Here is a 17,887-nt window from a genome sequence, read left to right on the forward strand (position 1 = left end):
TATGCATATCTAAGAGCAGTTGGGAACACCTGTCTATATCTGCCTTGATTCTTTTACTTATGAGGCTATAATTGCTATCATATATTTTGGAAATGTCTTTACGTTTTTGAATTCCCAGATACTTAATGTCTGATGGGGTCCATTTGAAACCAAATCTATTTAGCATGTCTTTCTGAGGGATTTGATTATAAATTAGAGTTTGTGGCACGTTTAATTTATATCCAGAGTGGGTTCCAAAATCTTTTAGCGAGGACATCAGTCTGGGAAAGCTGACCTCTGATGTCGTAATAAAGAGCAAAACATCATCTGCATATAGACAAATCTTCTGCTCTAAATCTATGATCATGACTCCTTTTATCACTTCGTCATCCCTGATTAACTGTGCCAGGGGCTCTATAAATAAAGAAAAGAGGGCGGGGCTGAGGGGGCAGCCTTGGTGGCAGCCTCTCTCCAAGTTGACAACCTGAGAGAGGTGTCCATTAATCTTTATCCTGGCGTTTGGTGAGGAGTATAGAGTTCTGATACAGTTAATAAAATCGTCCTTAAAGCCAAATCTTCTCCACGCCAAGTACAGATATTTCCAGCCATCCGAATCAAATGCCTTTTCCGCATCTAAACCAATCACTGTGGCTCCAATATTCCCCTTAGTCACATGATCGATAACGTGTATCACCCGTCTAATATTATCTTGTGTTTGTCTTTCACGCACAAAGCCAGTTTGGTCTGGATCCACTAGTTCTACCATTATATGCTCTAACCTTTTTACTAGTATTGACGCATACACCTTTAGTCTATATTGAGTACAGAAATTGGCCTATATGTGCTACATTCTTTTCTGTCCTCCCCCTCCTTAGGAATAACCGAAATGATTGCCTCCCTCCATGTACCTGGTGGTTCTCCTTTTTTCAGTGTATAGTTGAAGCAGTCAAAAAGCATAGGCACTATTTGATCCTAAAAGGCCTTGTACCACTCGGCTGGGAAGCCGTCCGTACCCGGGGCTTTATTAGCTTTTAATCTAGAGATTGCTTTCCCTTTTTCCTCAATTGTAATCTCTGCCATCAGGGCTTTATTCTGTTCTTCACCTGTAGAGGGTAGATCCAATGAATGCTTCACTTTCTGGGTCACCAGTACAGTGTGTTACATGTTTGGCTCTAACAGTGTTTTTTGGGTAAAGTCAGTTAGTTCCTTATGTTGTGCAATAGTAGTAGACTTGACTTTGGCTAATTATAAATAATCATGAAATATGATTATTAAAAAAAAAATGTGCGAGTGTGTGTGAACCAGAGTTAGTGTGATGTAGGGGGTTTTGTCTGACATGGGGAGGGGGCAATCTGAGAACAGTTTGTGTCTGTGTGTAGTGGGGGGGGGGGGGTAGTGTCTTTGTCCAGGCTGGGAAGAAGAGGTGTGATAACTGTGAAGGGGGGTAGGGAATGCGGGGTAGGGTTAGGACTGGTTCATTGTCTGTCGAATCTGCAAAGACAACATTCAGGTCGTTTGCACGTTTAAGGTCTTCCACACAGTGGGGGGAAACGGTTTTGCAGACGGTGATCACCTGAAGGTCTTTCCAGACTGACGAGGAGTCGTTAGCTGCAAATTGTTGTTCCACTTTCTTCAAGTACTGTCATTTGTCCTCTTTAACCTCCTTGCCAAACGAGTCTGAACCTATCCTTGTCCCCACTCTTAAGGGCCACCCCTTCTTGAAATGAAGCTGTTTGACTTTTGCTTTTAACCAGTCCAATGACTCCAGAAATGAATTTATTTCCTGAAGACAAGTTGAATTTGGTTCCTTATATAAGTCTCTATAGTAATTTTAAAAAATATTTTCAATATCCTCTAACGTATGGCATACATTTTTAGTTCCAGGGTCCCTATTTTCAAAAATATGGAGCTGTCTGCTCGTTGTTTCCTTAACCTCCATCCCAGAAGCTTCATGGCCCTTGGTCCAATCTCATCATATCTCTGCTTTGCTAATTTGTTTTTTTTCTCTAATTCTTCATCACATACTTTGTTTATTTCTTTTCTTACATTTCTTATTTGATCTAGAATATAAGATTCCTTACTTTTGATGTGTTCCCTGTCGGGGTGTTTGTTTATCCTAAATATGAGAAGAGCCGATCCAATGGTTTGGTTCAATCAAGTATTTATTTAGAAAGCAATGAACAGGTATGAATCAGCAAAGCAATGGGCATCCAACACACTGCCGGGTACTCTAGCATCACAGGACAGTCTCAAGTCATATCAGAGCGCATCCAACAGCCAGCGCCTGTCTATTTTATTACAGTAGATCTTGGTTGTTCCTCCTCGAAAGTGTGCAGGCGGTGGCCATCCTCTTGACCAGCCTTGACAAAGCTGATGCCATGTAGGCCAGTGGTGTTGTCACTCGGAGCAAAGAATATTATGTTTCTGCTTCATCAAAACATGTCCTGACTGTGTAAACATTAGGATCCTCGAAACCAAAACAACGAAAAAAAGTCAACAAAGTCACTCTATCCGACCTTCAGAACTTATCAGACAGCAGCTCGAAATCTATGTGATGTTAAATGAATCTATGGGAGTTATGCTTTAAAATCAAAGTTAAGTATGAGAACAAGTTAAAGTACAGTGTAGAGTATGTCACAGATTTCACAGTCTTCAAAACAGGCAGCAGCTCTTAGCAGACCTTTTATCAGGACAGGTGACTAAACAACAATGATTAAACACTAGGAAGGAAAAGGTTATTATTAATGATTTGTATAAAGGCCTAATATCTGTCTCAACCTGCTCATGGTCCGCCCCCCCCTTTCTTTATCGGAAATAGTTCATTCAGACCCCCACGACAATATATTTTCAAACCTAACATCCCTCTCTAAACCTTTAAGATTCTCCTATAAATCTGACAGTTTTTTGTATCTTTCCTTTTTTCTATGTTAAGTCAATGCTACAAGCTTTCCTCTGATCACTGCTTTTGCAGTGTCCCACAAAACACTTGGCGATACTTCTCCATTATTGTTATTGTCCATATAATCTTTATGTTCCTTCTGCACATATTCCTTGCATGTCCTGTCATTCAAGATGCTTGTATTAAGTCGCCAAAGCATGTTTTTTTTTGTATTATCCAAATGCACAGTTAAATAAACAGCTGAGTGGTCAGATATGTCTCTGACCCCTATCCTACAATCTTTAAGTCTGTGTTCGTTCTGAGTTGTAAATAAAAACATTGTCAACTCTTGAGTATACCCCTTTACTTGCTGAATAGAATGTAAATTGCTTTTTTTTGGTTTGGAAGTCCCTCCATACATCGATCAGTCCCAGCTCCATTAGCAGTTTCTTTGTTATCCTGGCATTAGGAGTCTGCAAATCAGCTTTTACTGACATGAGGACATTGTTTCGCTGCTCCTGTTATTATGTAGGTGGGTTTTAAAAACCAGTCTAACGAGTGGAAAAGGGGCTTGAGACCAGGGAGAGTTGTTTCTCACCTGTTGTTAAAGCAACATTTTGATATTGTATTTACCTTAAAGCAGCAGCTTGATTAGAGAGAGTCTGATGTTTGAGTGTGATCATGTCAAAAAGAGTTAGTCATCACATGTGGCTGCAGGGGGCGCTGTTCTTTGGTAACAGTTACATAGTGTTGCTTTAAAGAGATCTTTACTGAACTGTGTAGACTGTTGCAACCGTGTATATATGTATATAAAGATATATATATCAGGTGAGAAAGTACCTTTTGCATCCAGCAGATTTCACAATGATAGTTTTATCTTCCCTGCACATTTGTATTTTCAGCCACTGGATGGCGCTTTGTTGTTTTCCTCTTTGTTGATGTGTGAGGCAGCTCACTCTTTTTCAGTGGCTGTTTGCATGTGAGTGCATGTGATGCATGTTTATTATCACTGGATGATGTTGAAGTGGGTTTTCCTTCCTTTTGGAGGAAAGCTCTGTGTTTTTCCTGCTCAGTTCTTGTTCATGTATTTTAATTACAGACAAATGTAAATTGAAAACTTGAAACCTGCTTGTTAGATATATTGTGGTGAAATAAACACAGTTACAGTGTTGACCTCTTCTGGTTATTCCTCCACACACGTCTCTTAAACGTGTCGTCTCTGTCGTGGTTCTGTTGACTCACGAGATGAAGACATCAGACTTTGACCAGTTTGGGAAGAAGAGGTGTGATAACTCTGAAGGGGGATGAGGAATGTGGGGTGGGGTTAGGACTGGTTCATTGTCTGTCGAATCTGCAAAACAAAGCATTCAGGTCGTTTGCACGTTTAAGGTCTTCCACACAGTGGGGGGACTTGGTTTTGAAGCTGGTGATCACCTGAAGGCCTTTCCAGACTGACGAGGAGTCGTTAGCTGCACATTGTTTTTCCAGCTTCTTCAAGTACTGTTGTTTGTCCTCTTTAATCTCCTTGCCAAACGAGTCTAAACCTATCCTTGTCCCCTCTCTTAAGGCCCACCTCCTTCTTGAAAAAAACTGAGTTTTGCTTTTAACCAGTCCTTATGACTCACCCTGGTGCGTGTTGGAATACAGCTGTCCTCACAGAAGCGGATGTATGACGTCACAGCCTCTGTATCTTCTTGTTCGCTCCAAGACTCAAAGTGCGCAAAGAGGAGGAACATGTGCGACGTGCAGCTGCTGCGGGTGTCGGTACATGAGCGGATCAGCGCTGCTGCTGAAGACTTTCTGCTGCAGGTGGAGAAAGGAGGAGAAACGGCTCAAGTCCCGGCGCTGAGAGCGATGCTAACCGAGCGGCTAACGGCGGCGGCTGAGGAGATCGTCTCAGTGTTTGAGGAAACAGTGGCGGTGTATGAAGACAGAATGGAGCGGTTAGATTGGTCAGAGCAGGAGATCTACCGCCAGAGGAGGCTGCTGGATGCTGTGATGAAGCCCGAACTCCAGCTGCACAGAGTTGGTAAGTCCCTGGAGGAGCCGCTCACAGGCTAACGTCAGCTAGCATCAGCTCTGCTAACATGAGTTGATCAAACTAACACTCCGTAAAGTGAATGATACGTTTAAAACAATGTCTGGTTGGTTAAATTGATGAAATGTGTAGATAGAAGGATTAGGAGCTTTGACCCTCCACTGCAGCCAGTGGTCACATGTCCTTGATAATCTCCTGCAAGATGCTGTTAGGAAGCTCAGCACACGTCTGGGGGTGTTCATGCATTTTTGGCTCCTTTTGTGTAAAATGTCCTCCAGACTGCTTCGTCTCATCCTGAAAAAAGTATAGACACATATTGTGTGAGTAATTATGATACTGGCATATTTTAAAATAAGTATAATTTCTACATCAATGTTGTGTCATATTAATAACAATAGACCCTATTTGTGCGATGCTTGATTTCAAACGATTTCTGTGACACAATGAACACTAAAATCCCTGTATGCCATAGCAGCGCTAGACAAAGTTGCTAGACAGCAACTGGAGAATCTGGGTTTTATTTAAGTACAAAAACTGGTTTATAACTGATTGATTCAGTCACTGGAGTTGTGTAGTTAAGATGATCCCTGCTATTGTCGGCGTGTGCGTTTAACCTAAATATGAGAAGAGCCGATCCAATGGTTTGGTTCCATCAAGTATTTATTTAGAAGCAATGGATGTTTAACAGGCATTCATTCACAGCCTCGGCTAAATCAGTTAGCACGGGGTAGACAATAATGGTGCCGAACAGAAAGCGTTCGTAATAATTATAACAGTAGGTTTAATGTGATAGGTTAAAATATTGGAGGGGTGTCACCGCAAATCAATTTTGTTCTCCCTAGTTAGTCCACAGCCGTCACTGAATCAAGGAAGTTACAAGGAGCCGCTCTCCGTCACGCTCCTTCTCTGATAGTTGCTAGGCAACTCTCCCTATCCTGACAATTCGATGTTGTGTTTCATAAACTAGCCTTGAGTAAAGAATGTTGTGTTCCTGCTCTATCGGCAGTAAGAACTAAACCATAACAATGTCACTCAGAACTTTTATCAAGACAGGTGTGAGACTGACCAGCGTTTTGACGCACATACATTTCTAGCTAATTTCAATATGAAACACTAAGAGAAAAAAGGTTATTATTAATAATTTGTGTAAAGGCCGTATATCTGGCCCAAACAGCTCCTGTCCCCACCCTCCTTTCACTCACAGACACCCAGAGAAGCTAAGATTTTGAAATCCCAACACTATTCCAATCTATTCCTATTCCATTCCACGTGTTGATAATCGTAATATTTTACGCTTGTTTCAGGACAAAAAGTAAAACTTGCGGTTCTGTCTCGCTCCAACTGCCATTTTTAGAAATCTCCCCTTGATGCTTCAGCTTCAAGTACTCGTGCATCACAGTTGTGCTGCTGTGATCATTTTGGATTTGCAGTGTTTACAGAGAAAGATGTTGTTTGGTCTCCGTCTAAAAAACTCCCACACTACTGTTGTGAACGAGTCTGTGCAGAAAACCTGCTTCTGTGTTATTCATCAGTGAAACACAAACCCTGGAGAAACTCTGGAGACAATTCTCTGGTTTTAACCGACAGGTCATGTCTGAAAACAGCTTAACCAACTAACTAACCTCTACTTGCTCTGCTCTGCTCGTGTCGTAGATTGTTTATTTGGCCTCAAAATATAATTATCCTCGAAACACTTGGTTTAACCCAGCTAACTTAACGAGCTGCGGCGTAAGACCAACTATGAACCATCTCAACATCTGTGCTTCCTGAGTGTGATCATTCAAAAATAATAACAGTCGTCATTAAACGACACAACACAAGTTTTTAAACAATTCAGGATACTCTGAAACTATAAACGTGTGTATTTGTGTTTCAGTGTGTCCTGCAGACGTACAGCAGCTGATGGTGAATAAAGAAGAGGTTCTCCTTGAGCAGCAGCAGTGGAGCCCCCTTGTGGACCAGGAGGACCCAGAGCCTTACATTAAAGATGAAGAGGAGGAGCCGTGGACCAATCAGGAGGGGGAGCAGCTTCAACAACTTGAGCAGGCTGATATCAAGTTCACATTGACTGCTGTCACTGTGAAGAGTGAAGAAGATGAAGAGAAACCTCAGTTGTCACAGCTTCATCAGAGTCAGACTGAGGAGAACAGAGCGGATTGTGGAGGACAACAACCAGCCAGGATCTCAGGTCGTGATGGACATATACAACAATGTACTGAGGACAAGACTGTAGACAGTGAAGATGATTGGATGCAGACCAGGGAACCTCAGTCTTGTTTAAATACAAAAAACAACAAACAGCCTCTAAGTGATATGAAATGTAAAACTGCCAAGAAAGCATTTAGTTGCTCTGAGTGTGGTAAAACATTTAGACAAAAGGGGAATCTAACTGTACATATGAGGATTCATACAGGAGAGAAACCATTTAGTTGCTATGACTGTGGTAAAACATTTAGCCACAATAATTCTCTAACTTTACATATGAGGCTTCATACAGGAGAGAAACCATTTAGTTGCTCTGAGTGTGGTAAAACATTTAGCCAAAAGTACAGTCTAACTCTACATATGAGGATCCATACAGAAGAGAAACCATTTAGTTGCTCTGAGTGTGGTAAAACATTTAGCCGAAAGTACAGTCTAACTCTACATATGAGGATCCATACAGGAGAGAAACCATTTAGTTGCCCTGTGTGTGGTAAAAGATTTGGCCACAATGGTTCTCTAACTTTACATATGACGATTCATACAGAAGAGAAAGCATTTAGTTGCTCTATGTGTGGTAAAACATTTAGAAGAAAGGGCCATCTCACTGTACATATGAGGATTCATACAGGAGAGAAACCATTTACTTGCTCCTAGTGTGGTAAAATATGTAGACTAATGGGTAATCTAACTGCACATGACTAGTCAAACACGAGAGAATGAATTTACCTGCTCTTAAAGATTTAAGTTGCATCGTTTGTAACAAAACATTTATTCGGATTAGTCAGCAACTACTCATATTATACATATTAATAGTTCACTATTATACATTTTAATAGAAAAATTTGAACCCCCCTTAGCCGGTCTTTAAATGTTTACCTTGCACAGTATGTATATGTATGTTCTTAACCAGTTCACATGATTAAATATGTGACCGAAGAGACGGTTACAATGTGGAGGGACATGTGACCATGGCTGTAAATAGTAAATGGTTTTTGTAGAGCTTTTCTAATCTTGATGACCACTCAAAGCTCTTTACAGTACAGTTTTACATTCACCCATTTATACAGTGCATCTATTAGCAGCACTTTGTTGTTATATGAGGGATAATTCAGGGTTATGCATCTTGCCCAAGGACACTTCAGGACGACCGCTATACCCCTTAGCCACAGCCGCCCGTTTGTGAGACAATTTTTCACAGGAAGTTTGAGAGAGAAGTGACCTGAAGGATTTCAGTGGCCGCCATTATAAGAGCTGTCCGAAATCTGAATGATAAGGAAAGGAGCTTCAATGCTTTCTAACTTATCACCTTATAGTGGGGCAGATAATAGAACATTTGAGCAAAATGTGATACAAGCACCAAATTTGGCATGGTGGTTCCCAAGGGTCTACTTAACAAATCTGCCTGACGTGCCATTCAAAAATCCAAGATGGACGCCATTTTTAAAGATGGACGCCGAATGCGTCTGCCGAAAATGGTTTTGCTCAAAGATATGCATGTACTTGTTGGATTTGAATGATCTTGGTGTAGATTTCTATGTTTTCTTGCTTGCTGAATCAAACTTTTTTACTTTATATAAAATAACAACATAACATCAAATAATACTCCTAATACTTTATTTACACAATATCAACATTAAATATACACATTTTGCATTAAGGTACTTAGCTTTCCGGACGGAAACAATATCGAAAATAATAATAAAAACCCATAATACTGTAAAAATCATCCTTTCAAAGTAAACTATTACAGTGGCCCACACACTGGCACCAACTTTCACTGCTGTACACTACCGTCCATAAGTTTGGGGTCACCCAGACAATTTTGTGTTTTCCATTAAAAATCACAATATTTATCAAATGAGTTCCAAAATGAATAGAAAATACAGTCAAGACATTGACAAGGTTAGACATTTATTGTCTAACCTTGTATTTTTATTTGAAATATACATTTTGTTCTTTAAACTTTGCTTTCGTCAAAGAATGCTCCATTTGTAGCAGTTACAGCATTGCAGACCTTTGGCATTCTAGTTGTTCATTTGTTGAGGTAATCTGTAGAAATTTCACCCCACGCTTCCTGAAGCCCCTCCCACAAGTTGGATTGGCTTGATGGGCACTTCTTGCATACCATACAGTAAAGCTGCTCCCACAACAGCTCAATGGGGTTGAGATCTGGTGACTGCGCTGGCCACTTCATTACAGACAGCTTTCCAGCTGCCTGCTTCTTCCCCAAATAGTTCTTGTATAATTTGGAGGTGTGCTTTAGGCCCTTGTCCTGTTGTAGGAGGAAATTGGCTCCAATCAAGCGCTGTCCACAGGGTATGGCATGGCGTTGCAAAATTAAGCGATAGCCCTACTTATTTAAAATCCCTTTTACCTTGTACAAATCTCCCTCTTTACCAGCACCAAAGCAGACACAGACCATCACATTACCTCCACCATGCTTGACAGGATTCTTCCAGCATCTTTTCACCTGTTCTGCATCTCACAAATGTTCTTCTGTTTGATCCAAACACCTCAAACTTTGATTCGTCTGTCCATAACACTTTTTTCCAATCATCCTCTGTCTATGTCTGTGTTCCATGACCATATCAATCTTTTATTTTGATGGGCCATTCTCAGATATGGCTTTTTCTTTGCCACTCTGCCTAGAAGGCTAGCATCCCAGAGACGCCTCTTCACTGTAGACGTTGACACTGGCGTTTTGCAGGTACCATTTAAAGAAGCTGCCAGTTGAGGACCTGTGAGGCGTCTATTTCTCAAAATAGAGACTCTAATATACTTGTCTTCTTGCTGAGTTGTGCACCGGGGCCTCCCATTTCTCTTTCTACTCTGGTTAGAACCCGTTTTTGCTGTTCTCTGAATGGAGTAGTACACACGTTGTAGGAAATGTTCAGTTTCTTCGCAATTTCTCGCATGGATTAGCCTTCATTTCTAAGAACAAGAATAGACTGCGGAGTTTCACATGAAAGTTCTCATTTTCTGGCCATTTTGAGAGATCAAATGGAACCCACAAATGTGATGCTCCAGATACTCAACTAGCTCAAAGGAAGGCCAGTTTTATAGCTTCTCTTACAACCTAAACAGTTTTCAGCTGTGCTAACATAATTGCAGAAGGGTTTTTCAAGGGTTTTCTAATCATCCATTAGTCTTCTAAGGCGATTAGCAAACACAATATACCATTAGAACACTGGAGTGATATTTGCTGGAAATGGGCCTCCACACATCGTTGTAAAACCAGACGTTTCCACCTAGAACAGTCATTAACCACATCAACAATGTAAAGAGTGTATTTCTGATTAGTTTAATTTTTATTTTCATTGAAAAAAACAGTGCTTTACTTTGAATGATAAGGACATTTCTAAGTGACCCCAAACTTTCGAAATGTAGTGTATAAATATATGATGCATGTATGAAACTGGAATAGCTCAATGGTTTCTCCACATCAGAGTAAGATGGACGATCTCTGACTGCAGCTCCACCCATTCACCCATTAGCCAATAAGAGTCTTCAGACGTATATTCCTTGTTTATGTCGCAGATAAAAAACTTACTTTACACAATGAACAATAAGCATTTTATCTGAAAAGGTTTTTCTTAATTCAGGTTCTATATATTTGGTTGTATATGTGTTTTCTTTTCATTCAGTTATTTTTTATTTAAGAAAATTGTTAAACTGTAAAAAATAAATAATCAAACCTCAGTTACATATATTCGTCACAAAGGTTCGATTACGGCGTCTCAGGAATCACTGACGATTTATTTTTGATGATCAGAATTTTTGGACTCCCTAATATCGGCATCAACCCCCAAACATGGTGTGATCAGGGCTGTATAGAATAAATACAGTTAATAGTTATTGTAGCTCTGGCTGCTCTTTGCTTCCATACTTCAGACCTGGCTTCTGAAAGAACATTCGTCCAAATCAAACCTTTGACAATGTGACAGATAAGAGATGCAACTAAAGGCTCAATATAACTGAAGTTTCCCTTTAGAGGGAAATGACCTGCAGTGTATTTACCTCCTTTGTTGGAGAAGTCGTCAGACGTTGCTGCTGAGTTCTCTTCAGATGGACGAGTCAGTGAACGATGTCAGAAGGAGAGAAGATTGTTATACCTCGACTAGGAGTCGCCCTCAAATCAGTGCTATGACCTTATATGAACATATTCCTCACAATTACGGTAGATAACTAACATTTAGCAGTTTGAAATAAGGAACTTCAGATACCATGGGAAGTCTTTTTTTGTCTTTCACACGTGCGACGGGACATTTTGTATTTAGATAATTTTAATGAAAGATGGACAAGTGTATATATAGAATGTTATATATCCTAAGATGTTTTCTGCAGTTAGACTGGTGAAATCCTCTGTGCTGATGAGTATTGGCTGGAGACTCCTGAGCCTGCTACTATCACTATCCGGAGCCGACATCTTGTCAAAGTGTCAAAAAACAATTCAAACGTTACTTACACTCTCAGGTCTTCTGATCATTTCTCTTCCTGTTCGCCTCCGCTGCAGAAACCAACCTGAAAGAATCCACTTCAACACAGGAAATAAAAAGCCTCACAGCTCCAGACGAGTTCCAGGTCACAATTCTTCTTATTAAAACTGTTTTATTAATTTATTCTCTATTAAAATAAAATCAGGAGAATTAAGACTCAAGAGGACAAAATAAACAATAAATTATGGAATGTTTATTGAAAATAAAAGCTCCAGCTGGTCCAACATGGCGGCTTTATTTCACCTACAGTCAAATAAAGCACCGCTTTTATATACTCATATAAATATATATATATATATATAAAGTAGGTCTGTCAATAGATAAAAAAAAATAAAAATAACCTAATTAACCTCATACTTTGAAATGTTTTCTTCTAAAGACTATCTTATGAATGAATGAGAACTACCTTCAGACAGCCTGTATTTTAGACACTGTTGTTTGATTTTTTTTTTTTTTTAAACACAAAACTACACACAGAGCTGTGTTTTCAAAGAGGCTCAGGCCTATAACTCCTACCTATATGATAAATTGTGTAAAAAAAATATATATCCAGCTGAGATATGCCCAATGTCTTCGGAAACAAAAACACTGCTTCTTTCTTCAGTGAAACATCCAGATTAGTAAAAAAAAACAGGTGTATCTTTAACATTGTACCACAGCATAACAAGTGGCCTTGGTAAACTGAACTGTCATTCAAATCTGTCATGTTAAAGTGCAAAGTCTTAAAGTGCAAACAAACATGAAAATTAAAACAGGAGGATCTGCTACTTTTGCTGAATTGTGCCTAATCATCTCTGACTTTCAGCCAATTGCTGAGACAGACAAGCATGTTACATTTTCTGGAGCCAATGCTGCTCTCCTCTTCTGGACAATATGACCTGAGAGTGAGAACAGCTGCACACAGGGCACTGTGGTAGCTGGGGTTGACAGTTGTCTCTTTGTTTTTCCTGCATCTTCTCATGTGTGTGCTGCCATGTGACCACCATTTTAGTGGACAGTCCCCCATCTGCAATTTTGGCTCTGCTATTAATGGTTTTTAATATTATTTCCTATTTTGTTTACGTCCTGAATAACATGATCCAAATACTAAGTACCTTAATGCAAAATGTGCATATTTAATGTATATATTGTGTAAATAAGGAGAGGCAGTGGTCTAGTGGCAGAAACTTGGACTATGGGCAGAGAAGGTCTCTGGCTCGTCTCTGGTTCGACTCCACAGAGAGACAACAAAAGACAAACCTGGATTGATCTGTCCAAAAATTCAAGAGTCTCCTTACCCTGTCTAGTGCCCCTGAGCAAGGCACCTTACTCCCCCAACATCTGCTCCCCGAGTGCCGTACATGGTCGCTCACTGCTCTGTGTGTCCTGCAGAGATTACATTTCCCTACCTGTGTGAGTGTGCCTTTGCATGTCTGTGTTTGGGACTAATAAATGCATCTTAATCTTAAAAATAACGTATTAGGAGTGATTTAGGGTTTCCTACCATTTTGCAAGGAAACATAGAAATCGACGACAAGATCATTGAAATCCATTGGGAACCACCATGCCAAATTTGGTGCTTGTATCACATTTTGCACAAATGTTCTATTATCTTAGGAAGCATTGAAGCTCCTTTCCTTATCATTCAGATTTCGGACAGCTCTTATAATGGCGGCCACAGAAATCCTTAAGGTCACTTCTCTCTGAACCTTCCTGTGAAAAATGTATTTTTCTAACAAACGGGCGGCTGTGGCTAAGGGGTATAGCGGTCTTCCTGAAGGTCGGAAGTTCGGCCCCCAGTCATCCCCATCTGTCTTGGGCAAGATGCATAACCCTGAATTATTCCTCATATAATGACAAAGTGCTGCTGATAGATGCACTGTGTGAATGGGTGAATGTAAAACTATACTGTAAAGCGCTTTGAGTGGTAATCAAGAATAGAAAAGCTCTATTTAAATACAAAACCATTTACTATTTACAGCCATGGTCACATGTCCCTCCACATTGTAACTGTCTCTTCGGTCACTGATCAGTAAGCACAGTGATTTAAATCAAATATATTTAAGATGCATTTATTAATCCTAATCACATGCGCAGACATGCACAGGCACACTCATGCAGGTAGGGAAATTTAACCTCTGCCAAAAGCAGAGGTTAAATTTCACCCATCTGGTGAAGGACACACATAGCAGTGAGCAACCATGTACGGCGCCCTGGGAGCAAGGTGCCTTGCTCAGGGGCACTAGACAGGGTAGGGAGAATCCTCTTAGATTTTTGGGCAGATCAATCCAGGTTGGTCTTTTGTTGTCTCTCTGTGGAGTCAAACCAGAGACCTTTTCTGCCCATAGTCCAAGTTTCTACCACTAGACCACCGCCTCTCCCACTAGACCAACGCCTCTGGTGAAATGGTTAAGAACACTCATATACATACTGTGCAAGGTAAACATTTAAAGACAGGTTAAGGGGGATTCAAATTTCTCTATTAATATGTATAAAAGTGAACTATTAATATGTATAATATGAGTAGTTGCGGACTAATACGAATAAGTCTTTTGTTAAAAACAATGCAACCTAAATCTTTAAGAGCAGGTAAACTCATTCTCTCCTGTTTGACTAGTCATGTGCAGTTAGATTACCCATTAGTCTATATATTTTACCACACTAGGAGCAAGTTAATGGTTTCTCTCCTGGATGAACCTTCATATGTCCAGTTAGATGGCCTTTTTGTCTAAATGTTTTACCACACTCAGAGCAACTCAATGGTTTCTCTCCTGTATGAATGCTCATATGTACAGTTAGACTGCACTTTCGGCTAAAGGTTTTACCACACTCAGAGCAACTAAATGATTTCTCACCTGTATGAACCTTCATATGTCCAGTTAGATGGCCTTTTTGTCTAAATGTTTTACCACACTCAGAGCAACTCAATGGTTTCTCTCCTGTATGAATCCTCATATGTAAAGTTAGAGAACCAGTGTGGGCAAATCTTTTACCACACTCAGAGCAACTAAATGGTTTCTCTCCTGTATGAATCCTCATATGTAAAGTTAGAGAACAATTGTGGCTAAATGTTTTACCACAGTCAGAGCAGATAAATGGTTTCACTCCTGTATGAATCCTCATATGTGAAGTTAGATTCCCCTTTTGTCTAAATGTTTGACTACACTCAGAGCAACTAAATGCTTTCTTAGCAGTTTTACATTTCATATCACTTAGAGGCTGTTTGTTATTTTTTGTATTTAAACCAGACTGAGGGTCCCTGGTCTGCATCCAATCATCTTCACTGTCTACAGTCTTGTCCTCAGTACATTGTTGTAAATGTCCATCAGGACCTGAGATCCTGGCTGGTTGTTCTCCTCCACAATCTGCTCTGTTCTCCTCAGTCTGACTCTGATGAAGCTGTGACAACTGAGGTTTCTCTTCATCTTCTTCACTCTTCACAGTGACAGCAGTCAATGTGAACTTGATATCTGCCTGCTCAAGTTGTTGAAGCTGCTCCCCGTACTGATCGGTCCATGGCTCCTCCTGCTCCTCTTTAATGTGGGGGGGCTCTGGGTCCTCCTGGTCCACAAGAGGGCTCCACTGCTGCTGCTCAGGGAGAACCTCTTCTTTATTCACCATCAGCTGCTGTACGTCTGCAGGACACACTGAAACAGAAATACACACGTTTATAATTTCAGAGTATCCTGAAGTGTTTTAAAAAACTTGTGTTGTGTCGTTTAATGTCGACTGTTATTATTTTTGAATGATCACACTCAGGAAGCAGAGATGTTGAGATGGTTTATAGTTGGTCTTAAGACGCAGCTCGTTAAGTTAGCTGGGTTAAACCAAGTGTTTCCAGGATAAAATGTTTTATATTTTGAGGCCAAATAAACAATCTACGACACGAGCAGAGAAGAGCGAGTGGAGGTTAGTTAGTTGGTTAAGCTGTTTTCAGACATGACCTGTGGGTTAAAACCAGAGAATTGTCTCCAGAGTTTCTCCAGGGTTTCTGTTTCACACATGAACAACACAGCAGAAGGTTTTCTGCACAGACACGTTCACAACAGTAGTGTGGGAGTTTTTTAGATGGAGACCCAACAACATCTTTCTCTGTAAACACTGCAAATCCAAAATGATCACAGCAGCACAACCGTGATGCACGAGTACTTGAAGCTGAAGCATCATAGGGAGATTTCTAAAGAAGGCAGTTGGAGCGAGACAGAACCGCAAGTTTTACTTTTTGTCCTGAAACAAGATTAATATGTTACGATTATCAACACGTGTAATGGAATAGGAATAGACTGGAATAGTGTTGGGATACGCTAGTGTTGAAACGCTGGTCAGTCTCACACCTGTCTTGATAAAAGGTCTGAGTGACATTGTTATGGTTTAGTTCTTACAGCCATTAGAGCAGGAACACAACATTCTTTACTCAAGGCTAGTTTATGAAACACAACATCGAACTATCGTCAGGATAGGGAGAGTTGCCTAGCAACTATCAGAGTAGGAGTGTGACGGAGAGCGGCTCCTTGTAACTTCCTTGATTAAGTGACAAGAGGCGTGGGACTACGGCTGTGGACCAACTAGGGAGAACAATATTGATTTGCAGTGACAGCCCTCCAATAATTTAACCTATCACATTAAACCTACTGTTATAATTATTATGAACGCTTTCGGTTCGGCGCCATTATTGTATACCCCGTGCTTACTGATTTAGCTGAGGCTGTGAATGAATGCCGGCTATGCCTGTTAAACTTTCATTGATTCTAAATAAATACTTGATTGAACCAACCGTTGAATTGGCTCTTCTCATATTTATGATAAATGAACATGCCGACAATAGCAGCGGCACAACTCCAGTGACTGAATCAATCCAAGTTGTAAACCAGTTTTAGTACTTAAATAAAACCCAGATTCTCCAGTTGCTGTCTAGTAACTATGTCTAGCGCTGCTATGACATACAGGGATTTGAGTGTTCATTGTGTCACAGCAATCATTTGAAATCAAGCATCTAAAAAAGGGTCTATTGTTATTGATATAACACAACAGTGATGTAGAAATTAAACTTATTTTAAAATATGCCAGTATTATAATTACTCACACAATATGTGTCTGTTTTTCAGGATGAGACGAAGCAGTCTGGAGGACTTTTCACACAAAAGGAGCCAAAATGCATGAACACCCCAGACGTGTGCTGAGCTTTCTAACAGCATCTTGCAGATGATTATTAAGGACATGTGACCACTGGCTGCAGTGGAGGGTCAAAGCTCATAATCCTTCTATCTACACATTTCATCAATTTAACCAACCACACATTGTTTTAAACGTATCATTCCCTTTACGGAGTGTTAGTTTGATCAACTCATGTTAGCAGAGCTGATGCTAGCTAACGTTAGCATGTGAGTGGCTCCTCCAGGGACTTACCGACTCTGTGCAGCTGGAGTTCGGGCTTCATCACAGCATCCAGCAGCCTCCTCTGGCGGTAGATCTCCTGCTCTGACCAATCTAGCCGCTCCATTCTGTCTTCATACACCGCCACGGTTTCCTCAAACACGGAGACGATCTCCGCGGCCGCCGCCGTTAGCCGCTCGGTTAGCATCGCTCTCAGCGCCGGGACTTGAGCCGTTTCTCCTCCTTTCTCCACCTGCAGCAGAAAGTCTTCAGCGGCAGCGCTGATCCGCTCATGTACCGACACCCGCAGCAGCTGCACGTCGCACATGTTCCTCCTCTTTGCGCACTTTGAGTCTCGGAGCGAACAAGAATATACAGAGGCTGTGACGTCATACATCCGCTTCTGTGAGGACAGCTGTATTCCAACACGCACCAGGGTGAGTCAAAAGGACTGGTTAACAGCAAAACTCAGTTTGTTTCGAGAAGGAGGTGGCCCTTAAGAGTGGGGAAAAGGATAGGTTCAGACTCGTGATGTGTCCTCCCGTATCGAGGCTTGTGTTGATGACGTATGTGATGAGGTTCGAAGCGTCGCGAGCCGGCCGAGCACGTCACTGATTCAGGAAAGGGTTCACGGGTTTGGTGTGTGATTCAAAATAAAAGGGGCCGCGAAACGCAATGGATTAGGTGATCACCGGCTGCAAAACCAAGTCTCCCCACTGTGTGACACACTGTACTGGTGACCCAGAAAGTGAGCCCCGACCAGGAGGAATCTGTCATAGATTCACACCCTCACATCATAAATCTACTTTACTCTATTGTTGACATTTGGAAAATTGAGTGGAGCAGATGGTGACACCTTCAGACGCCACATGTCGTTATAAATCTGACAGAGGGACACGATTCAGAATCCAGACTGTTCAGGTCGAATAACTTCCGACT

General features: G+C 40.9%; 1 protein-coding gene and 1 pseudogene across 1 annotated transcript; one reads left to right on the forward strand and one right to left on the reverse strand.

Annotated features, from left to right (window-relative positions):
- Positions 1 to 4,711: 4,711 nt before the first annotated feature.
- Positions 4,712 to 7,802, forward strand: LOC128430787 (gastrula zinc finger protein XlCGF8.2DB-like; annotated as a pseudogene).
- Positions 7,803 to 13,526: 5,724 nt separating this feature from the next.
- On the reverse strand, positions 13,527 to 17,503 carry LOC128431087 (gastrula zinc finger protein XlCGF57.1). Its single transcript, XM_053417308.1, has 2 exons — positions 16,982 to 17,503; positions 13,527 to 15,222 (listed from the first exon to the last, which is right to left on the reverse strand). The coding sequence occupies exons 1-2, from the start codon at positions 17,343 to 17,345 to the stop codon at positions 14,237 to 14,239; spliced, it is 1,350 nt and encodes a 449-aa protein (XP_053273283.1). The 5' UTR covers positions 17,346 to 17,503; the 3' UTR covers positions 13,527 to 14,236.
- Positions 17,504 to 17,887: the final 384 nt, after the last annotated feature.

The sequence above is a fragment of the Pleuronectes platessa genome, chromosome 24 (genome assembly GCF_947347685.1).
Source record: "Pleuronectes platessa chromosome 24, fPlePla1.1, whole genome shotgun sequence".
NCBI lineage: Eukaryota > Metazoa > Chordata > Actinopteri > Pleuronectiformes > Pleuronectidae > Pleuronectes > Pleuronectes platessa.

What these genes read in the sequence shown, in the direction of transcription:
- LOC128431087 (XM_053417308.1), bottom strand. Translation starts at nt 17,345, where the DNA reads ATGTATGACGTCACAGCCTCTGTATATTCTTGTTCGCTCCGAGACTCA. An exon ending in ACTCCAGCTGCACAGAGTCG is followed by an intron (nt 15,223 to 16,981) that starts GTAAGTCCCTGG and finishes TTTCTGTTTCAG; the next exon opens with TGTGTCCTGCAGACGTACAG.